This window comes from Calonectris borealis, chromosome 11 (genome assembly GCF_964195595.1).
Source record: "Calonectris borealis chromosome 11, bCalBor7.hap1.2, whole genome shotgun sequence".
Classification (NCBI taxonomy): Eukaryota; Metazoa; Chordata; class Aves; order Procellariiformes; family Procellariidae; genus Calonectris; species Calonectris borealis.
Window position 1 is genome coordinate 14,299,646 of NC_134322.1, and position 23,577 is coordinate 14,323,222.

At 53.2% G+C, this 23,577-nt stretch overlaps 1 protein-coding gene across 1 annotated transcript; it reads right to left on the bottom strand.

Moving 5' to 3' along the window:
- Positions 1-3,022: 3,022 nt before the first annotated feature.
- ONECUT1 (one cut homeobox 1) lies at positions 3,023-22,833 on the bottom strand. The gene is made up of 2 exons (XM_075159520.1): positions 21,173-22,833; positions 3,023-5,805 (listed from the first exon to the last, which is right to left on the bottom strand). Exons 1-2 carry the CDS (start codon positions 22,251-22,253, stop codon positions 5,513-5,515), a joined length of 1,374 nt encoding a protein of 457 aa, XP_075015621.1. The 5' UTR covers positions 22,254-22,833; the 3' UTR covers positions 3,023-5,512.
- Positions 22,834-23,577: the final 744 nt, after the last annotated feature.

Below are 23,577 nucleotides of genomic sequence, written 5' to 3' on the forward strand. Positions count from 1 at the left end.
CTACCTTGAAACACTCATTTTGGCATGTACAAGTTGGGGGGAAGGGAGGCCCGGGGGATAACCTGGCAGTGTTTGTAACACGGGTGGAAGTGCATGCCAAGACAAGGCTGAAGATACACCCTGCAGTCAAGAGAAGCACTCTCCTTCAGTTCATCTCAGCATCAAGAATGAAAAGATTGTAACATAAAGCTTTGGCCATTTTTGAATCTACTATATACAAATTTTTTTTTTTTAAACTACATAGTCATAAATTAAAGCAGTGATTAAATAAGCGTATACAAAATGTAATTAAATTAAAAATCACAGCACATTATAGAGAAAAAATAGGAACCATTTATCACAGCAGAGAATATTTTTTTTTTACCCTGTGAAAAGAACATCGACTAGCAAACACAAAGCATCCTAGTTGAAACAAAAGAAATCAAAGCCATGTTTCCCTTTCTTGCATTCATTGCAAACAGCGATCTTTACCCACTTCGAAACATTCCCAGGAATAAGATCTTCCTTGAGTATAACAGAGCAGTTCTGCCAAAAAAAAGGAAAAAAGAAGAAACCCAAGCCAAACGATATAAAAGGAATACACAAACAAAACAACCCCTACAAAATAAATAAGAATTATAAAGCTTTTTTTAAGTAACCTTAACAATTATCAAACTAGTAAGTTCTGCCTTATCACATAGACTCTCTATACAACGTAACCCTAAAGATTTATTACTATGAGGTATTTGGAGGAATTGGTAAAAGCGATGCACGGCCTGTCTGGGCTGAGGGACTCAAGCTGCTTTGGGGAAAAGAGGAGGGAACCTTTGGTTTGTCAGCAAGAAAGTGGAAAAAAACATTTTCCTTTGGTATCAAAGAAAGTTTCATTGCATGGTTGCACGGCAAAAAGCACCACGGTGAAGAATTATTCCTTTTTTCATTAGTGGCCTTTCTAACAGGCTGAGGTATTCAAAGAGTATAAGGTGAGAGATCAAGAGGTCAACAGCGGTTTAACACTTTGGTTCAAGCAAGGCACTCGTCCTATGAGTTTACAAAGTTTGCAACATGTTTGCCTAGAGCTTTATTATTATCATTATCCTTATCATCGTCAGTAGTAGCAGTTGTAGCAAGAGAAGTATTCGTAAGGTTATTAGCATTACCATTAAGAATGAAGACAAGGTTACACACTGAGTGAAGGTGAGGAAGGGGGGTCGGGGGGACGGGGGGAAGAAGGAGGATGAGTTCCCTTTCCAGACCGAGGCCGTGCATGAAAAATCTTTGGTATTCTTTGGTATCATCAATGTGATTAAAATCACCAATGGAAATCGAGTGAGGTAGCGTCTTTGGTTCACACTATAAATAGTAGATCTTTACACACTTTTTTTTTCTTTTTTTTTCTTTTTTTTTAACACGTGGAAGTAGCTATTCCTTACCTTTTGCTTCTTTGTCTTTAGCAAATAGTTACCAAATGTATTGTAAAGCTAACCACACCACAATAATAAACCAGGAGGCTAAGCAAAGTCTCAAAATTAGCCCCTGGGCCTTTGAATGCACCCAAACGCAGCGAGATAGAAAAGGGTAAGTGCTTTCTCTTTGTTTGCTAAATGCATAGTTTTCATCCTTATGTACAAAGGAGGAGGAGGAGGAGGAGGATAGGAGGAAGAGTAGTAGAAAGAAGGACCGTTTTGGGGGTAAAAATGTCTTGTTTACAACTCAGGTGAGGAGAGGTGTCCTAAGACTCTTTGGTATAAGCTCAGCGGTGTTTCCGAGCCCTCCAGGCAGCGGCAGCCCGCCCTGGGCAGCGCCCGCCGCCACCGCGGCCGTACCCTGAAATCCCTCTCAGGAGAAGAGCGGTGCCCACGGGCAGCCCCGGGGCTGGTCCCGTGCCGGGATGCTGGGGCACTCCCGGCCACTTCGGCCGCTTGGGAATTTGCTTCTGGATCAGATGGAGCAGGAGCAGATTCTCAAGCGAAAGCCCCGCTGCTGGCTCGCTCGCTCTTGTGGGTTTGCTGTACCTGAGTGAGGAGAGGAGGCTGAGGCCCCGGAAAGCCATGCGGGGGCTCACGTGGCGGTGCGGGTCGGTCTGAATTTTTTTTTGAATTTTTTTTTTCCTGGAAAGCTAATAATGCCATTTACAATGGGGATGGATGCGGACAGTTCACCTCTTGGCCAGCCTCCCCTCGTGGGTCACTGCGGTCAGGTTTGGACGCAGCCCGTGAGCCGAATGCGCGTTCCTAATGCCCTCTTGCCCGTGGAGCCACCTTTGGCTGAAGCCCCATCTCCCGATGCTCCCAAACTGTTTCAGGTTCTGCTCCCTCTCCTAACCCTTCCTGGCAGATTTTTAGGTCCTTCTGTTGAATTTGAAACCAATTTCCATTTTGTCAGGAATGAAGTGAACCGAAAGACTAACGCTAACAGGACAGAGACAGGCTTTCCTGTCGAAGGTTAAGCGCAGCATTAGAAGAAAGCCCCCTTGAAGGATGCCCTGCGAAGGAACGGCAACGGTCCGAGCCGGGGAGCACCAGGTAACCTGTCCGAGCTTCAGTCGGCGCGGCCGGGCAGTCTGCTCAGAGGTAAAGCAGCTTTACAGGTGGAATGAGCAGTTCCATAGTTATTTGCTTCATGTTTCGAAAGGAATTAAAGAAAAGTGTGTTCTTTGCCTATTCAGAGTATGAGGCGCATATTGCTTATGGGAAGAGTGGTTTTGTTCCTAATGGCTTATAAAAAACCAAAAGGTTTATGTATACTTAAACAGACATGTAAAAAAAGCAAAACGCTTAAAATCTATAACGTCTGCATCAGTTTTAGTGTGTGTGGACGTATGTGTGCGCATGTATACATACATACACCCCCACAAAAATGTGTGTGAGTGTATATATACACAGACCTATTCAGGGGCTTGCATGTGTGTGTATCAGAGATCCTGAAATTGCATATTGGGTGCAAATTTAATGCTGGTATGAAAGTTCTCTTTGGTTTCAGCAAGTAGTCTCTAAAGACAATACAATGGAAATACTAAAAAAATGCGGCAATGTACTTTGAATTTCCCTGCATTTTTAAATTCTCAAGTTTTAAATAAATAAGGCTTTCTTTTCTAAACTATAGGTACGTTACAAAGCAGTGTTTTGCTGGAGAAAACTAAAATGTTAGTTATCACTGTCCTTTATTAACCTTACACTAATGAGACTGCATTCATAAGATACTTCATATGTGAGCTTATTAATGTTTCCATGTCAATTATGTCTCCGTGGGGATGGAACACTTTAAAAGAAACCTCGCTAAAATTTAAGGTAAGCTAGACACTCGAAAAACTCATGGATTAGATTACATTTTCATAGACAATTGCTTTGTCAGTCTTAAAGTGGGTTTAAAGTAGGAAAATGTGGAGAAATATTCGGTGCCGAAAATCTTGGTTTTATTTGACTTTATTTTAATAAAGAGATATTTCAGCTGTATTCTAAACAGTTACTGGAAATTAACTGTATACCCTGAACCTTGACTAGACCCTGTCCTCTTGGGAAATAACTGGTGCTACAAAGTCACTTAACTTTGGTGTCACCAGTATCTGCTATTGTTGATGGTGGTTGGATTCTAGTTTACCTTGAATTTTCCTTTCTCTTTTTTTTTTTTTTTTTTAAAAAAGGGTGTAAGTAATATTACCTATTTCTAATCCTTGCATTGGGCCTATACCTGCAAACTTTGGAATTTAATATACCTAGTAGAATTACTACAGTAATTTGAAACACCGGTTAGAAATCTAACAGGCACATGTATGGTTTTAAAAGTCTATTTTCCCCTTACACTAAAATTTAATATGCAGATGTTGCACGCTTTTCTTTTTAATTTTATCAGAGTAGGAATGGGACGATTTCTCTTCTACGGGTCTGTTAGCAACAGAGCGTTTAAAGCTTTTCAGCTACAAACTTTAAACTGTTTCATGCATTATCCTGATTAATAGATGAGCAAGAAAGAATGCACAGGACAAAAGCTCAGCCTGCTACACACAGGTAGGATGCCACAAAACATCAGGCTGTATCTCGGTGTCATAGGAATTTTGCTATTGACTTCAGAGGCACCACGATTCGGCCTTCCAAAAGCACTACCGGAGCTCCTCTTGGAGCCCTTCCCACCAACACTAACTGATGATGTACCGCTGTTTTCAATAGGAAAAGACCACGAGCCTTCAAAGCTATTGCTATTCCTTTGCCTAGTCAAGTCAATAGGTAAAAAAAAGCTCACTAATGTCAATGAATATCGATCAGATGCTGAGCCCTGCGGTTTTACATTTCGCAACTCTTTTCCTTTTTGCATACAGAATGCCTCAGGTCTCCTGGCTGCAGGCTAGATGGCAGAGCTGAGCTGTACTTACGTACAGTGCACGGTTTGCAAAGAGCGCTGCTCCACGGGCTTCCAGCAGTATCAGCCTGGGAGAGTGGAATAAGGGGATGCACGCACGGGAGCTACCACGCTGTCTTACACGTGGCTGTAACAGCCCCTTGTTTTGCTCCCGTTGAAGTCAGTGACGAAAAGGCTGACTGACTTCAATGGAAGCAGCACCCCGTTATCACCCTGTGCTGCGACAGGGGCTGCCATCCCCTCGGATGACATTCTTTCTTGCCAATCATGGAAAGAAACAATAATGTGGTTTTACTAATTGCAAATAACAGTCTTGATTACAAGTTTTATGTGTTATACAGTTAGATTAGTTTATACCTATAACTCTACATAGTATTTTGTGTAAAAATAGCTTTGGAATATTAAAATCATTGCAATAAAATACCTGCAATATAATTATTAAATGTGTTCTTTGGTAGCTAGTCGATTTTTTTTTTATGGATGGAATAGTTTTCCTTTTTTAAATCTGAACATTCCTTAACAAACAAAGAGAATGCACTGGTTTAGGTACCATTCAAAATTTCTTTGCCTAGTTTGAACTTGTTTCCAGGCGTTGCACCGGTTAAGCTCAAACCATGAAACAGCAAAAATCACACTACCGTTCAAATGAATTCGGACGACTCCACGCTTTGTCGGCCGTGCCATGGCACAACCCTCTCTGAAGACCAGCCCTGACTAAGTCCCTAACCACTGGCGTGTACGCAGTACGGATACACTATACACCTTCACGGCAATTGCTGTGGAAATGAAGAGCCATATCTGAAGAGATGTCCGTTCAACGACAAGAAATCACTATGCTCCAAACCACTAAACAGCCAAGTACGGTGAAGATGATCATGGGCGAAGGTGTAAGACCAGTGGTCTGTTTCTCTTCTCTTTGCGTTCCGTTTCATTCCCTCCATTTCGCTTTCTTCTTCCTCTTATTTTTTGCAAGTCGTCGTCCTACTAAAGTGTGTGTCTTAGAACAAAGTCATAATGCAGGTGAAATAAGTCTTTGGTTTCTTTGGACTTATAAATAACATTTTTTTCAAATAGTTCTAAGTATAAACCTGCTATCTTGAGGTCCTGGTCTGTCTTTATTTATTTATTTATTTATTTTTAAAGCTTTTCCACCGAGGTTTAGTTCGTGGTTATTCCTTCATGCTTTGGTACAAGTGCTTGATGAAGAAGATGAGTTGCCTGAATTGGAGCTGCCCTCGTCTTGCCACTTATCCAGACTCCTCCTCCGTGCATTCATGAAAAAGTTGCTGACGGTGCTCAGCTCCAACCCGAGCTGCTGGGAAATGGTGATTTGTAATTCTTTGGACGGACGCTTATTTTCCTTGAATATTGCATGTAGAGTTCGACGCTGGACATCCGTGAAGACCAACCGAGGCTTTTTGGGTGTATTCCCTCTATCCTTCCCGTGCTCTTGTTCTTTCCTCTTGCACGCTGCAAGAAAGGGGAGGATGGTTAGAGAGGGCTGGCAGAGGAGTCCGCGGGAACGCGGTACAGGACAAACTAGGGAAAAAGGACCATTCATTTCAGCTTCTAAATTTGGAGAGGACGTGTGACGTCAATTTAATTTTTTAACTTATTATAGACTATAAAAATATAAGGAGTAGAAATTAGAAAATACCTTTATCATTGTCTGTTAAAACTCAGCAAATGCTGTTATTGAGAATTTACACTTTGATAATGCCCATTAGTGCTGAGAATTTAACTGTGTAATAACCCTACGAGGTGGAGTGGAAATTCACTGAGCTCTAAAGTCAACCTTGCCCACCTTTTTTACCTTCATTAGTTGTTGTCAATTCATTTCTGTAGCTTTTTATTGGCTGACAAATAAGGAATTGGGAGAAACCAGGATACTCCTACAGTCTTACAGGCCAGATGATTATGTATTCTGAACAAAATAAACCACCTTTTGACATGCAGAACAATGGTATAGTAAATCTTCCTTATAGAAGTTCACCTTATTTCATCAATCATCCTTTCTTTTCCTTTCAGAACATTATTTTGCTCTACATTATTAAAGGGTGCTTGCAATTTGAAATCTGCCTTGCAGATCTCCTGCCAAGCAGGATCCGAGGGGACTGGGAGAGCAACTCCCGGATCCCCCCACCAGCCTTTGACTGTCTGCCAGCTCATCTTTGTTAGCATTTCGCTAGGATAAAAGGTTTCCTTGGGAGGACAGATTGCTCTGTCTCACTTTCAAGAGAGTCCGAAGTTGTCTGTTTCCCCTTTTTTCTCTAACAGCGTCCTTTAATGCTGATATAGAGATGTATTTCTGAAGGTAATATGGATGTTCTGCCTCTGTGCCTGTCTAGTCCTGATTTCTGTGGAGATCAATGCTGATTATATGAAGAATTTTGTGCAGTGTCTCCACCTATTCCACGGTTATTGGAATGAAAACAGCAAATTACTTTACAAAGGTCCTACCTACATCTTTTATTGCTACCGAGAATCAGCCTTGGCACGAGGGTTTAATTGCTCAAGGGAGGTATAAAAATAGACATCAACCTTTTGTACTTGGAGAAATAGCAACTGCACAGATCAGACAGCAAGATTCAGGAGATGCAAAGGCACCTTCTGCTGGCCCAGGCGGGCAGGGACCAAGACACCGGCGTCTCAGCCCCCTCTGAGGAGAAGCTTTTGAAGAGCTCCCTGACAATACATATTCCAGCTACACATTCTTTCATAAGCAATGGCACATCGATCAAATGGGCTGGGATGCCAAACTCATATCTTCTACAGTTATTTTTATCTGAAAACCTTTGAAGAGTGCTTTGAAGCTACATTCTGACCTCTAAAATACTGTGGAGCTTCTGGGCTGAAAAACAGGTTTCCTCATGCAGGCGAGCCCCCACTGAAGTCAAGCTGCTGAATTCACTGTGGGGATCAGTTCCTGTTGCAATAATTCTGCATCCCCACTGAAAGGTAACATTGATAACTCAAGGGTTAAAAATACTTTTGCAAGAATAGTCTGTTATTTACTGACAAATATTAGGAATGAGGAGCAAAGACGACATCAACAGAATCTCAATCTTCTGTACACGTCTAACCATTTGATGATCAGAAATTCCCGTGAAAGCAGCCGCAGAAGCTCGGCTCTGTAACAACCTCAGCCTCCAGCTCTGCCTCTGCCCCTGCGAACAGGCTCATGCACAAAGGGAGACAAACCAAACTCAGATAATGTTTGCCGCGCCAACGCTTCATTTCTGCTCACGCTGCTTTACACCTTCCTTTTTCAAAGACTACACGAATTCCAGCTTTCACCTAGATAGTCTGTCCAGAGTGATCTGAGTCAGCGCTGTACGATGCTTCCGCGGGCATCGTCACATCACAAATGACAGTCACAGCAGTAGACAAAATTAGCGGTGTAAAGCTCTGGGGTTTCAATCACAAACTAGTACATGAGTTCTCTGAAATCACAGAGAATAACAAAAAACCAACCATCTATTGTGAAACTAACTTGCTTAACACATTGTCTTCCTGAGCTTGTGCTCATCTCCTGAAATGTAATATTCCTGAATAATTATTTCCTTACAAAATGTCTCAAGAGCTACAACATACCTTGTTCCTCAACTTCAGTTGTATCAGAGACCTCATAATTACTGCTAGGAACATCACGGATGTAAGAAAAAAGTGCTCATTGCTGGGAAGAAAAAATAAATCCTATCCAGTCTATGATACAAATAAGCCAATTTTAGTATTTTGCAAATAAAACTTCATTTCAGAAAGTGAGCATTGAGGTTCCCATGGTGCTCTCTGGAGAAGCTGGCAGCCATCCCTTCCTCCTGCAGACCGCTGTGGACTTTATTTTTTAACAAACTATCATGCAGGATTGTTGGTTTCCTAAGGCTTGGTCCACACCCGGTGGGAGCAGGTGAAGCTATGCTCTAGTATAGCCTATGACATAAGATAGTTTTTGTCCTCACATCCCAGTTGGAGTTCTTCTACTTTAAATTAAGGACTAATGAGGTATTGGTTCAGAGAAAGTGAGATACTGACTCAGTTGCAATTTGGGACCTTATCTGAGACACGAAGACACACATGGAACAGGTTCAATCCTCGTCGAACACGGCACAGCCCCAGCAGGTGAAACCGAGCGTCCGTTGCCCCTGGCAGAGCAGCCCAGCCGAGCCCAGCTTTGACCCTGGACCCTCCCGGACCCCCGGTGCTGCTGAGCAGCACACCGGCCCTGGCCCTGCCCAGCACTGCTCGCAGAGCCTTCTTCCACCTGGGAGAGACTGGGAGCGCCTTCAAAATCCGGATCATTCTCGGGCAATGCAAAAGTTGTTTCCTTTTCAGCTCTACTCCCGTTAGCGTTCACCAGAGGCAGACTGCGGGCAAAAACTTTCCAATATGCTTAATTGTCCAAAGAGCCCTCGCAGACAGTACTGCCAGGCCTTGGGTTGTGAGCAGCAAGGGTGGATACCACCTTTCATCTTCTGCCTTGTCCAGACTCAGGAATATTAATAGCACTTAAAAATAAATAATGGTGATAATGAAAAACTGTAATAGGGTTTCCTTACGATCGTTTTCCCTGCACTGGAGCCAATCAATTTTAATAATAAATTGTAGCTTCCAGCTTGCCAGAGAACAAATGTACACCACGGGATAAAACCTGCTCCGACATGAGACTCTATCCAGAGCAGGCACAGAGCCCGGCCAGCTCACACTGCGAGGGCTGACAAGTTGGAGCCAGCCAGCCCAGTGACAGCAGCTGCCCTCAGCCCGGGTCACGCTCAGAGAAAGCAGCTACGCCTGCCTGGGCCAGGTCCTCCTCTAACGCCGGCAAGGGTGCCCACTGAAGTCAGAGGCTCCAGAGACACCGACTGGAACCCCCTTTTGGAAAAACACCAGAGCCTGTTTTCAAAACTGTTTATCACACACCTTCATCTGGATTTTATTTTACATAGCAGAAAATAATAAAAATAATTTGCATGATGTCCTTAACGCGCACCTGCCCGCGAGCACTGTGAGCGCACCCTCTCCCACAGCACAGAAGCTGAATTCAGGCTCTTTGTGGGGTGCTGTGCTCCCCCGAGGCGTGCACGTCTCCCGTGGCACACCTTGCCCTCGCACGCTGCCCTCGCACGCTGCCCTCGCTCCCCCGTGCAGCCAGATGCACTCTTTGTCTCTGGGCTGCCCCGGAGCAGCGATGCTCCTTCCGATGCCTTTTGAAAAAGCCTTAAGAAAGTCTAGTTGAGAAAAAAGCAAAGCAGAGGATAAAGAAAGAGTCACTCTGACTCTGGCAACACATGTGCAGATATGACAATGTAATATTATCAGTGCCAGAAGGAGCCTTATAAATCCACTGCTGAACTCTGGCCTCTTCCAGTCACTTCCATCTTCCTCTGCCCTGAGCAACAGATATTTTTGACACTTGCAATTCTCCTGATACAGTCCATCAATCTATTTTTGTCTCCCTTTGTTCCTTCTAAGTCTCCCGAGGGATTTGGCCGAGCTAACTTGCCGAACCTTGTAAGGTCTGTACACCTCACTGGGGCCCAGCTGCCGGCGCGTGGTACAGAACCGGGGCCTCACCGCTGCAGCTCCACCGCCTATCACGGCTCCCCTGCAGCGCCCGGCTGCCCGGCTACGTGCAGCACGGTGGGATCAGTCCTGCTCTGCCGGAGGTGCGAGCTGGACCGTGTCCCCTGTGAAAACGCACTAATTGCGTCTTTAGGTTGAGATAGCGAAGAGGATATTTTGCCCACCTGTGATGTGAACTACACTGTTCTGCCAGTCTAAAAGTCAAGATTACGGTAAGCTCAGGTGTTAACCCTGACACTTGATCTAGGCTTGCATCCCTAGAGGGTGGATTTCTTTTTAAAAATCTAAGAAAAAACCCTGATTACCATAAATCAAGTTTCAGGAGCACTTGGTGCGTACACGTGTGCCTAGCTGTACGTGGCAAACACTCAATTTTCCCTTCTAAAAACCCGAAGCAAATAATGAAACCGGTAATACTCTCAAGAAACCTGCTTTCTGCTCTCTTGTTTTGGACACATAATAAATTACCACCACAAGTTCTGCTGGTTTCTTTTCTGGAAAATTGGCACCGGAGCAGGGGGAATGACAACGGAAAATCCTACTTGGGCGAAACCTACCCCAAGCCCTGTGGCTAGTTGTGAAGGCAGGGGACCACTCCCACTGCAAGAGGCATTGCTCAGCTGGTGGCCCACCACATTGCCATCACTGAGTGCGGCTCTCAGACACAGGATGGAAAAGTGGCAGATGCTGAGGAAGAAGAAGGTGGATTTAGGGGGTTTCAGATCTGGCACCAAGAGAGCCGTACCCTTACACACACACTGACAGGCTGAGGCAGCGGCCACGCGCTCCAAAGGGCCACGCCGCTCACCAGCTGCCAGCAGCAGTTCCCACTAGCCCCGGGACAGGCACAGGCAATGGCCACGACTGGGTTTTTGCCTGTACAAAGTAGGTGGAAAGGGAGGAGGGACACAGGGCAGCATGGGGAGCGCATCGCCCGAGCACTGCAACGGCACGGCATTACAGCTCCACTTGGAAGGGAAGCGTGCAGTCCCACCAGTGCCTTGGTATGCGTCTTCCCACCCCGTGCAGGAGGAAGCTGAGGCACACAGTGGGTCTCCGCTTACGGGGGAGCCCTTTTCTCCTCTGTTTGTACCCAGAGAGGGTCCAGACCAGCAATGGGGAGACCCACACAGGATAACATCTCCAGCCATGCTGAATTCAGAGCCTGGTTGACACAGAGAGGAGACCGTGTGCTGGCCACCAGTGGTAGGATACAGGACCTTTCACCCCGAGGTGACAGGTCACGTTTCCAGCTCTGGCCTGGGTCACTGCTGACCACAAACCATTATTACTTGACGGCCATCGAGTGCCCTGTATGAGATGAGGCAGTGGTCTTGGTTCAGCTCCCCATGAGCAGGTTCACACCGCACTAATTTTCATCACATTTGACACATTATTTGACACCAATTAGTGCCGTGGCTGGAAGGTTGAGCCAGATGCTACAGACAGAAGGAGTCTGTAGGAACCCATTTTGTAGCTGAAATGTTAATTTTGGGGAACAAAGAGGATTGGTGATCTCTCACAACTGTGGGCTCAGCTCTGTCTTGCCTGAGGAGGCACTTTCTGGTTGCTTCACATCGAAGGTAAACTCAGCACTGAGCTTTGGGGTCTTCACTACCACCCTCACTGGACTGGTTTAGTTTTCAGCACTGTCTCACCCTTACTATTCATGACCATTATATTTGCTTCAGGCAGGTAGGAGAAAAAACCAACTGCTTTATGCTTCTCTCAAAGACTCCAGTGCGAGATTCCCAGAAAGCAATAGGGAGTTTACAAGCCAAGAGCTTCGTTGCTGTGGGTTCAGAGCAGTCACCCTTCCCATGAGTGGGAAAACCCCAAGAAATTATGCAGCCTAGCTCAAAGAAGTGCCAGCAAAAGCCCTGCACTTCTGCATGTGCCATAGGAGAGACAAGGAGACACATTTTAGATCAACTTGAGAGAGTTCTCAAAAGTTTTGTGATGATCATCTTCTCCCCCGTCTTCCTGCAAAGCCTCGTCTTTTAGCTATCCCAACTTCATGTGTACAGGACATGTCTTAGAGACTAAAAACCCCTTTTAGAATTCTCTCCTTACATGTATTTTCTGATCTCCATTGTGTCAGGTCTATAAAGGCTGGGACCCACCTCAGCTACGGTCTGAACTGTGCTCACTAAGACCCTGGGAATCTCTTTCCAAAGCATCTGCTTCTAGTTTTGAAATGTCACAAAATATCCAATAACAATTTTAGAGCGTGAAAACTCTTCACTAGTACAAGCTAGAGAATATCCTGGAGGATATTCTTCTGAAGCAGGCTCTACCTTTGAGTGGAAAAGGCAGCAGGATTTCCATAGGAAGTTGAAACTGCATAAGGACTTTGGCCATCAGAGATAGTCCTAATCACACTGGCTACAACAGCTCAGTGGGAAGCAAGCAGCCAAAAGTTTATGGTAAATTCAGAGTGACGATAATATATAATAAAGTGTGATAAGCTCCATCCTTATCATGTGAATAACACCTCTGGAGCATGCAGAGAGACACAGGGATGACAGATCTTTCCTAATTATGAAAAACTTCGTATTTGGGGGAATATGAGAACAAGACGAGGGGTCTATAAGACACATGCTACCTGAGGGCAGACTTCACCACATGAACTAAAAGCAAGCAAATCTGTTTGTCCTGGATGAATAACTGCAGCTGCTGTGTGCCATTCGCTCTGCTACGCCACCATTTGGTGGTCCCCTGCACTGCCCCATCCTGCTTGTCACTGTCCTGGGGCCTTCAAAGGCTCCTGGGAGACGAGATCCCTCCAGAAAGGTGCTGCATGAGACAGAGCCTCTGCACATCAGGCCAGCTCGTGGCCCTGTGCTCCTGCTGTAGCAGGTAGCGGACAGCATTGATGCTGCAAAGAGCCTTCCCAAACGCTTCAACCCACCGTAGGATAAGGCCACTCATATGTCAGTGATGAAAACCTATGTGGGTGACACAGTTCATTGGTTGCTCCCCAAAACTTTCCCCTTTCAACTGAAGAGAGTATGGGCTATTCTGAAATGTCTGAACCCACACTAACTTATTTCTTATTACTCCTGGCATCATTCAGCATTTTGCACTTGTCTTTCTAGTGATTTGCATTTATGCTTATTTAGAGTGCAGGTGTATCCATCTACTCAGAGGTCATTTGATCTCTATCTTATTTCTCTGCCATCAAGCCCAGGCAATACTCCTCTTTTGTTGTTTCATAACATGAAAAGAGATAAAAATATGTCCCTACATGGGAAGCTCACAGAATGACATCAGCCTGCCAACATATAGATCCCAGCTAAGACTGAACGGTGAACATCTCAATCCTGTGCACTGTATTAAAATGAGTGACCTTAATTTGCTGTCCCTGGAATAATAAAGTGAATCCGACTAAGGAGTGCTGACTCAACAGTTCGGGATTCTGGGGTTTACACAAACTTACAGTGTTGATGGACCTGTAACCATTCGAGTGAGCTGACATCACCACTACAGAATATGTTGCTAAGTGGATCAATCAGGGGAAAGCACCGATTTTCCTGCGATATCATTTAAAGTGAATGTTAAATTTCTTTAGCTGAGTCTTTAGTTAACCATATTACCGTGGCAAATATTTCTTTGTCTAGCATAAGTAATTAGAATTTAATCACTTTAACTGCATCTTAATTACCCCAAATGAATTGAAAGGACATTTAATAGCAAAGATTAAATTGCCTTAATGAACGATTTTTGCGACTACATCAATATTTTAATGGTGTTAGCCCTTCCCGGCGCCCCCCCCGCCGCAGCGGCGCAGGCAGCCCCCGGCCCCTGGGTGGCGCCCGCTCCTCGCCGCTGCCGCGGCCGCTGCCGGGGGGGCGCGCCCCGCCCCGCCCCGCCTCGCGCCCCGCCGCGCCCCGCCGCGCCCCGCCGCCGCGCGCCCCGCCGCGCCCGCGCTGCTCCGCATCGCCCAGCCAGGGAGCGCCGGCCGCGCCGCGCCGCTCTGTACCGCACCGCTCCGCACCGCCCAGCCGGGGACCACCGGCCGCTCCGCGCCGCTCCGCCAGGAAACGCCGCCCGCTCCGCTCCGCACCCCACACCGCCCAGCCGGGCAGCGCCGGCCGCTCCGCACCTGCCCGCTCCGCTCCGCGCCGCTCCTCACCCCACACCGCCCAGCCGGGCAGCGCCGGCCGCTCCGCACCTGCCCGCTCCGCTCCGCGCCGCTCCTCACCCCACACCGCCCAGCCGGGCAGCGCCGGCCGCTCCGCACCTGCCCGCTCCGCTCCTCAGCCCGCTCCGTGCTGCTTCACACCGCGCCGCCAGGGAGCGGCAGCTCCGCACCGCCCCGCACCGCCTCCGGGGAGCGGCGGCCGCCCCGCCCAGCTCCGCCCCACTCTCCCCGCCGCCGGCGAGCACCGGCAGCCCCGCCCCGCCCCGCTCACTCCTGCGCGGGTTTGCAGGGCACATACTGCTGCGGAACCACATGGGAGCTGCCTGCCCTGGGCAGCGGTAGCTTCACACCTGCACGCTGCCGCCTGTTTTGAACAGTGCAGTGGGAATGAATCCTCCCGTGGGGGGTTCCGAGGCGCTCGGGAAAAGGCCTCGGCGTTAGGACGGGTTATTCCGTCCCTTTCTGCTGCCCCAGTCCGGGGCTCTGCTGCGGCCGCCGAAAATGGAGTTTCTGAGCGGTGGAAGTGACGCAATCCATTGCAAAACCTTCACTCGGACATTACAGATTTACTTAAAACCCGGCCAGCTTCTCGGGCTCCTTTCCTAAGGACCTGCCTGCCCGTTTCCGCTTCCCCTGCTCCAATTTTTTAGCCCTCAGCCAGTTCCGACAATATATGCAAATAGCGAGATATGTCTCAAATGAATGAGAAATACAGCAGTGATGACATAAAGAAGTTCCTACGTTTTGGGGGGCACTACGGCAGCAGTGTGGCAGCCTGCCTCTGCGGGAGGAGGGCTGCGGACCTGCGGGAAATCTGCCTGCACTCATTGCACCGCCTGTGGGTAACTTCTTACCGACAGATCTAGGATGCACGTAGCAATGTATGCAGTATTGCTGTACCTTAAAAATATCCATAACCTTAGAGCGGGTTCACTGCAGCAGCTTCTGCATCAAAGTCGCTAAGGAAGAGTCCCCCGCACCATCTGATTTAATACTTTTAGCTATTTGAAGTAGCAGCATTTCTAATAGTCCACCAGAAAGTGCTTGCACACACCAACGCCAACTTTAAACAGTCTGCAGCAGCTTGCGATGCTGCTTGCACACCTGCGAAGCAGCAATCCATCGCTTTTTAATTGCCATTTGGGCTGTGCATAAAATGTTACCACTGAGACTTCCTATCGCTCTAAAATGGGAAAAAATCAAAACTACTGTTGAGCTAATAAATTGTCCCTATAAATTACTTTCAGCATCATAAAACTGACTTCCTCTTAAGCAAAATGGCTCAAGTAAGCTGCATTTCCGAAGAAAGTCAGTAAGCATCGGTCGCTTCTCTGTCAGTATATGATTCATCCAGATAGATTTATATTTGAAATGCGAATCAACATTTATCGATTTGATCATGGAAGTATGCGACATAATGCCGTGCTAGGTCCCCACTCGGCCCCCAGGAAAAACTCCCCTCGATGCCCGTAGTCCTCAGGTTAAACTCACCAGCAAAAAGCTCCTGCCCTTAAGAGTCACCTTAGGTCTCCCTCGAAACGAACTTGTCCCTTGTGTGGAGGTTATGGGGATCCTTCTGCTGCACAGAGGACAGGTAAAGGCTGCCTGAGGCAAAGCATGAGCCTTGGTTTAGCGCCGGTACTTGCAAACATAGGCACCGATGCATTCCTGGCCTGTGCATTTCCAGATAATTTTGTCTCAATCTAACCATCACGTTCCTTTCCGGCTGTGTCAAGGGCAGATCGCACACGCCAGCACCCAGCTGCAGCCCGGGCAGCGCCCGGGCTCCCCACCGGCGGCACCTCTCCTCTCTTCCTGGACACCCCGACCCCTCCGGCTTGCGGGGCCCGGGCAGGGGAGCTCGCTTACCCCTGGCCGCGCGGGGGTGGGAAGGCACCCATCCCCACTCCAGGTCCCCTCGGGGCGCGCAGCTCGATCGGGAGCCGAGCCACTCCCGCCGCCCCCGCGCAACCCGAGCGCACAGCCGCGGGGAGGGGGGCAGAGCCCGGCCGCCCAGCAGCAGCGCGGCCCCGGTTGCCGGCTGCCGTTACGCGTAGTCGATGCGGCGCTGCTCCCCATGGGAGCCGGCAGCCGCGGGGCGGCTCGGGAGACCCCTGCGGCCAGGCTCCGGGCGGCCTCGTCCCCGAAACGGGAGGGCCGGCTTCGCCCCGGCCCGCGGCGGGCCTCGCCCGGGAGCGGGACCGCCGGGGCCGTGCCGGCGGTAGCTGTCCGCGGTGCTGAAGCCTATCCGGGCCGAGGGAGCGGGATACCGGCGGACGCAGACAGCCCGGGCACCAGCGCAGGGCACCCCGCCAGGATGCTCCCCGGCCCGAGCGCTCGTCGGAGCCGCCCTCCCCGCCCCCGGGGGAGCCGCCGCCGCCGCCGCCGCTGCCCGGTGCAGGCGAGGTGCCCGGGCCGGCGGGGCCGGCTCCCGCACGCCGGCGGTCAGTAGATGGCGCAGAGCCCTCGGGAAGCGACGGGCAACGTGCGAAGGTTGCGGGCGGCTCGGTGGCCCTGGCTGATCGGGGCGGGCAGACGCGGCGGGCCAGGCCGGTATCGCGCCCACAGCCCGGCCGTGCGGCCCCCGGGACGGCCCCGGCGGTGCCCGCGGTCGGGAGCGGCCACGTTTTGAGGCTATTTCGTCCAAACGGCAGCGAGGGAGGGAGCGACGCACGGCTCCCCGGCGCCTCCCCGCCACGCGGCGGGTAATTAAAACAAACAAACAAACAAACAAACAAACAAACTAATAAACACGAATCGAGCCGCGCTACACGGGGCGGGGGCGCCGCGGGGCCGGGCGCGGAGCGGGCCCGGCCCGGTGCGGAGGAACGCGGCTCGCCGCCGCCCGGCCCCGCTCCTCCGCCTCCCGCTGGGCAAACATTAACGAAGGGCAAACGCGGCTGTGTGCGAGCGGCTGTAAATCAATCCCGCCGCAAGGACACGGCCGGCAAACAAGCGCGGCTCCCAGCGCCCGCCCGGCGGCTGCACGATCAGTGGGGGCCGCTCTCCCGCCCTCCGGTCCCACCGGGCCGGGGCACCTTGCCTCGGCCTCAGCACCGCGCCGGCAGCCGCGGAGCGGCCGCTGTCAGCGCTCGCGGTGCGCGGAGCCAGGCCCGCGCCCGTCCCCGCGGCGTCCGGGCGGCCCGCAGGGCGAGGAGGGGCAAGGCCTTTCCCCCGGGCCCGCGCCGCTCTCGGGGTGTCGGCGGTGAAGCCCCCGGTCGATGCCCTCCGCCTCCCTGATGCAAATGGTTTATGCAAAGTCCCCGCCGGGTAAATATTAAACAGGCCCTAATGAGGCAATCGGGGCCGGGGCGCTGCTGGGGCCGGGGCGGCATCGACCGTCCCCGGCACACGCTGGGGCGGCCGGCGGGCGAGAGGTGCAAACGGCGTTCATTAGATTTCATATTTAATGTGGAAAACGTTCTGATTACTGTATCGATTTCTTTACAGTTAATTTGGCGAGAATTTCTCGCCGGCTTCCCAAGGCTTCAGCTTAGCTGGGGTTCACTTCGGGAGGGAGAAAGAGGGAAGGGGGGAGAAAGAGATACAGCTATGAAAAATAACGGTCAGGTCGCAGGCAAATATCGAGCAGCTCTGGAGGGACGGGCCACCCCCTCCGCCTGAGCCCCGCGGGCGAGCGCGGTTCCCCCACAGCCTCCGCTCCCCTCGCCCGGCTCCCGCCGCCCCGGGACAGACTCGGGAAAAGCGATGAGAAGCCGCCGCGGAGGGGCCTCTTCAGGGCGAGGTCGCTCAGAGGGTGCAGCTCGGCAAAGCGGACCCCCTCCTGCAATAGATTCGAAGGGGCCTGTGGGGTCCCTTATAGCCCACTCGCCCCCTCGTTTCTTTGCAGCGTTTCTCCCTCGGGCACTTCCCTCCCGCCCCCGCGGGCAGCCTCTGCGGGGCCGGCAACCGGCCTTCAGGCAGATGCGTTTCTAATAAGAAATGGCTCGAAGCAGATTATTTTTTCCTGAGCATGACGAGTCGGTTTTGGCTTTCTTTATCCCCTCCTATTTCCTCCCCCCCATACGAAAATAACCTGAAATTGATTCACCCTTAAATCCTAGCAGGCTGCAGAAGGGCTGTACATTTTCTTTGAATTATATTTATTTCTTCGGTATCCTTTCATTGCCCTTCCAAATGTCTGTGAAGGCGGGGGGAGGGAGGGAAGGCTAACTAACGGAGAAAGGGCCAAATAGATAAATATTCAGTGATAGAGGGGGAGAGAGAGGGGGACAGACAAAGGAAAAGAGAACAGAGAGAAGGAAGATGGGATGAATAAGATGGAGGCTGGAAGAGGTCAGCTTTGCAATTAGCAGTTCTGCTTACATTTCAAGAGACAGCCCAGGAAGTGTCAAGACCTCAATCCTGCTTCCATGTAACTACCAATTTTTCCTCTATTTGTGGGAGCTTCTGTAATCTGGGAGGTAGGAATCCTCCAGGGATGGCTGGAAGGGGCAAATACTCAAGATAAAGTGCTGGGCAAGACCGTGAGGACTAAAATAAGCAGGCTCCATCCTCCTCACCGGCTCCCGGCCGCTGCCTGCAGGAAATCAGAAAGGGAAGAAATGAAGGCGGCGAGGGCTCCGCTCTGGGTATTTATCTACCTGATAATTCTCTAAACGCCCGGGAGTGAGTTATAATTTGGACGTGAAATTTAATTTGCGTCGGCTGGAGTAATTTATGGTATTTTGAATTGATGTTCATACATCAATATCAATCGGGGCAGATTTTTACCACTTAGTAAGATCATCACACATTTAAAACCTGCACAAAATAAAATCGATAGTTTATGCATTTACAGCAGATTGCCTGCAGCGCAGGACGGGCGGCGCGGAGGGGCGCGCAGCGCGGCGCTGCCTGCGCGGGGCGGGGCGGGGGGCTCCAGGGGCCGCCCCCATTGGCTGGGACGCAGCGCTATGCAAATGACCACGTGCTGCGGGGCTGCCAGTGCCCGGGTGGGGCAGCGCCGGGCGAAGCCGCGGGACCCCCGGCAGCGCGGGGAGAGCCCTGCGGGGCCCCACTGGAGCCCTGCGCTGCCCGGCCCGGCTGCAGAGGACGCGGGGACCCTCGGGCGCAGGCAGCCCTCCCCGACCCCCCCTCGCCTCCCGTGCTGCGAGCCCAGTTTCGCCCCGGGGAGGCCGTTTCTGTAAGGTGCCAGCTTTCGGGTTTCGACGGAAAGGGAAGGCGGAATAATGAGGCTTTGTCTCTCTAACGGGATTACCGGGATCCGTTTATGCGAGGGCAGCGCCGGGGTGGCCGGAGGAAGGGGCGGTTTGGGGGCAGAAGCAAACAATGGGTCTCTCCGGACTCGGCAGCTGGACAGAGCGCGGCCGTCCCCCGGCAGAAAGCGGCCGCGCCGCGGGGAACTGCCGCCTCCCTCCCGCCCGGGCCTGCAGCCGGGGCTGGCAGAGCTTCCCGGCCGGCTGCGCCAGGGAGGGCATGCCAGCAGACTTCGAAGCGAGGGGTTGTTTCCAGTATCGATCTATGCAAATGAGCGGAGATTCAGGTCGACCGAATTGTCGTAAAAATACGCTCCAAATCGAAGAAAGTTCGCCTCAGCAATCGTTACGGGGATATTGGAAACACAAACTCCATCCTCCTCTCCTGGGTAGCACCAGCAAGACGAGGGTTTTCTCCTGGTGGGGTGGTTGTTGAGGAAGGGAAGGCGGAAAGGGCATTTTCTGAGCGCTCAGACCTTTGAAACTGACTCTGGAGGAGTGGAAGCCAAAGAGAGCAACGTCCTCCCACCGGTGTGCACCGCAGGGCCAGCTGCAGCGGGGGGAGATCCTGCTACGGGCCCTTCCTAGCACTGCTTTAGGCTTCAGAAACGAGAAGGTTGGCTGAAACCAGGCAAGGAGCACGGTGGTGGCCCAGCCAGGTGCCCGCACGGTCGGAAAGCGGTTCCCAGTTCCCACCGTCGTGGTAGTCGAAAGCGCAGGATCATTTGTGCATTTGAAAGGAGAAAGATTTGGCCCTTCCCTTATTTTTGTCTGTGAAACGGATCAGTGACCCCGGCTCCAACTCGGATTGACTGCCTCGCGTTCTCCAGGGACAAATTAATGGAGACCTATCACTTAATTAACAAACCCTCACTCACGGCATATTAAACTCGGGCTCTGCACTGGGAGCGCAGGCTGGCGGGTTTGGGGAGGCGGCAGCGGCGAACAGGTACCGAACGGGACGGCGATCCCCGAGCAGACAATACGGGAGCCGCGCTCGGGAACACAGCGAGCCAGCAAGCGCTGAGGGGTTTTGAGGCTCTGGAGCAGCGCGGAGACACGACACGGACTGCGTGTCTCATGCAGAGGCATCCACGCGAAATTCAAACTCCACGGCCTAACGATAATTACAACCAGTTAAAAAAAAATCTAACGATTTTAGCCAACAGCATTTCTCAGCCTCCACTCACACGCCGGGCTCGTATCGTTTGCGGGAAAAACCCACACCTAACCCAACCCGAGCGGGACGCGGAGCTAACGCCGGCCCCGAGCCCCGCCGGGCGCTGCGACAGGCGCCCGCCGCCCCCGGGGCGGCACAAAGCAGACGCACCGACTCCTCTCGGCGGAGCATTACCGGGGCTCCGCCGCACCCCGGCCGTGGGCCGTACCGGGCAGTACCGGTCCCGGCCGTGCCGTGGGCCGGGCTCCGTGCACGGCACGGCCGGGACCGGTACTGCCCGGTACGGCCCGGTCGTTCAGACAGCCGCCAATTAAAGCATTTCCGCCTCGCCCTGCCCGCGCAAGGCAGCGCTGCCGCCGGCCGGTGCGGGTGTCGGCAGCGCCCCGTTACCGGGCACGCAGGGCGCCGTCCCGCCGGCGACAGGCGAGCCTGGCGGGTGCGCCCCGCCCGGGCTAACGGGGAAAGCCGGGGCGCCGCAGTGCGCAGCCCGAGCCCCGGCTCGGCTTTGTCTGGCAGCCGGGAGCGCGGCGCGGAGGAGCCGGACGGTGCCGGTGCGCGGAGCCGGGAGAGGGAGCGGGGAGAGGAGAGAAACGGAGCGGCGGAGAGGGAGCCGGAGCTGCTCTTCATGGGCAGGCAGGGACCGGGGCGGCCTGCCCAGGCTCGGGGCCCCAGCCCCGCCGCCGCCGTGCCCCGACCGCCCCGCAGCGGGCTCACCTGCCAGCCGCAGAGCAGACATCCGCTGAAACTCCGGCTCCTGGAGCCACTTCCACATCCTGCGGAAGGTCTCCCGGCCGGATTTGAGCTTGCTCCAGGGCTTGGGGTTCCTCAGCAGGTCTGAGAGGGTCCCTTGAGAGCGGCACAGCACCCTCTGGGCGAAGATAGCCTGGGGGATGCTGTACCGCTTGAGCTCGGTGGTGATCCTCTGAGCTACTTCTTTGGTATTGATTTCTTCCATTTGCCCTGAATTACTTCCACTGTTGACCTGCGAACCAGTTACAGAAGGGTTTTGCTCCCTGGCAGAGCCCAGGATCTGCCCGTGGCTCTGGGCATTCAAATGGGCATGGGGGTGGTGTGGGATCCCGTTGATAGGCACCATGCCAGCGGAGGTGGGGGTGAGGTGTTGGTCGCCATGCCTGGCTAACATGGCAGGGTGGTGGGCTTCAAATCCGTTTGGGGTGAGCATTTTCTCGGCGGGCATGGTGGCACTGGGGTGAGCGTAGTGGGGCAGCCCTTGCTGGGAGTTGTGGATGCTCCCCAGGCCCGATCCAGACAACGGAGAGAGGCTTTGCCCCATGCCGGTAACATCCTTATGGTAGGGGGTGTAGAGATTGTTCATAGATGCCAGACCCCTCTCGTCCCGCATGAGCGTGAAGCTGCCGCTCACGTTGCCCGGTATCCGCTGGTGGGGGTGGTGGTGGTGGTGATGGTGGTGGTGGTGGTGAGGGAACTTGTCCGAGACCGTCGAGATGGGAGGTAGAGGCTGCAGAGGGGTTAACGTGGTGTAGGTACTGCTCATGCTCATGCCGGGGGGTGTCTCGCAGGCCATGGTCATGGTGGGGTGCAGGGGGCCCGTCAGCGCGTGGTCGGGCGGCCGGTGGTGGTGGTGGTAGTCGCCGCCGTCGAGGATGGACGCCATGCCCATGGAGCGCGGGTGGGCCGGCAGGTGGCTGCCGCGGTGGGCCACCGCGCTCCGGTGGTGGGGGCTGCCGCTCATCAGGTCGGCGGCGGCGGGCACCGGCTCATGGCTCACCCCGTGCAGATCGCCGATGTTCTCCATCGCCAGCTGCGCGTTCATCGTCGGCCGTGCGGGCGGCTGGACCGCACATCTATCTGGTGGGCGGCGGGGCGTCCCGGAGCTCTTCGCGGCGGCCGCGGGCCGGTTCCTCCCGCGGGCCGGCGGCGGCGGGCGGGCGCTGTGGGCTGGTGGCGGTGCTGCTGCTGCCGGGCTGGTGGCTTTTCCTTTTTTTTTTTTTTGTGTTAATTTATTTATTTGGGGTTTTTTTCCTGTTGTTGGATGACGCCGTCGGGTCGGTTCTAGGGCCCCCGCTCCTTCAGGCCAGGCTCCGCAGCCGCGGCGGGTGTCTGGCCGCGTCCCTCGCCATCTCTAGCCATGGCTCTCACTGCGCTCCGCCGTTTGGACACCGCTCCGCTGCTGCAGCGGCGCGGCCGCCTGCCCGGCGCATGCGCGCGGCGCCCCCGCCCCGCCCCCGCCCGCCGCCCCCGCCCCCCCGTGACGTCACCGCCCCTATTAAGGAGGCGAGCCCCGCGCGGCGGCGCCCAGAGGCGGCAGTGCGGCGCTGTCCCGCGCCGCCGCCCCGGGCCCTAGCGCCCCCCTCCCCTCCCCGCCGGGCACAAAGGGCCGGCCCCCCGCACCCCGCCTCCGCCGGGCGGGCGGCTCCCGGGTATTAGGGCCGCCCGCCCCGCCCCTTCGGTGACTCCGCGTTTTCCGTGAGCGCGGAGCCTCATCGCCCTCACTCCACCGGGAGCTTCCGGGGGTGAGACCGCCCTGCCCCGGGGCGCCCGCGGGCCGTGCCCGCTGCGTACTCCCCGCGCCCCCGCCGTGTCCGCCCGCGGTGTCCCGCAGCCGCCAGCCCCACGCACCCGCCGACCCGGGGATCCCTCCTCTGCGCTGCCCTACCGGGAAACTTCCCGTTACCCGGCCTGGGGATGGGCGCCGGCAGCCCCACGGCGCTGCGTCCCAGGTCCAGCCGGGGTCCCCCTCCGCCTCAGCTCTCGCCCCCCCAGGCTCTTGTGTGTTCCCTCCTCGGTAGCTGCGATGCCGCTGGGTCCCAGCCGGTCATGCGATGGGGCCCCCCCTCCCGCCTCCGCCAGGGACCCCGAGTGGCCCGGGGGCCGTGCCCGGCGGTGCAAGGCGAGCATATGCCCCGAGGCGCCCAGCAGCCGGGCACGCCGCTGGTTTTCTTTTATTTTTTCCCTCTAAAAGAAAGAAAAGGAGGAGGAGGAGAAAGAAAAAGCGGGCCCACCCGCCAGCCCCCCTCGTTAGCTAAGGTGCCTTTATGCTGGAAGAAAGGGCAGATGTGCCTATTGTTCGCCCATTAACAATAACGAACCACGCCGGGCAGAGTGCAGCGTGTGCGCGGCGCTGAGCGGCGGGAGGG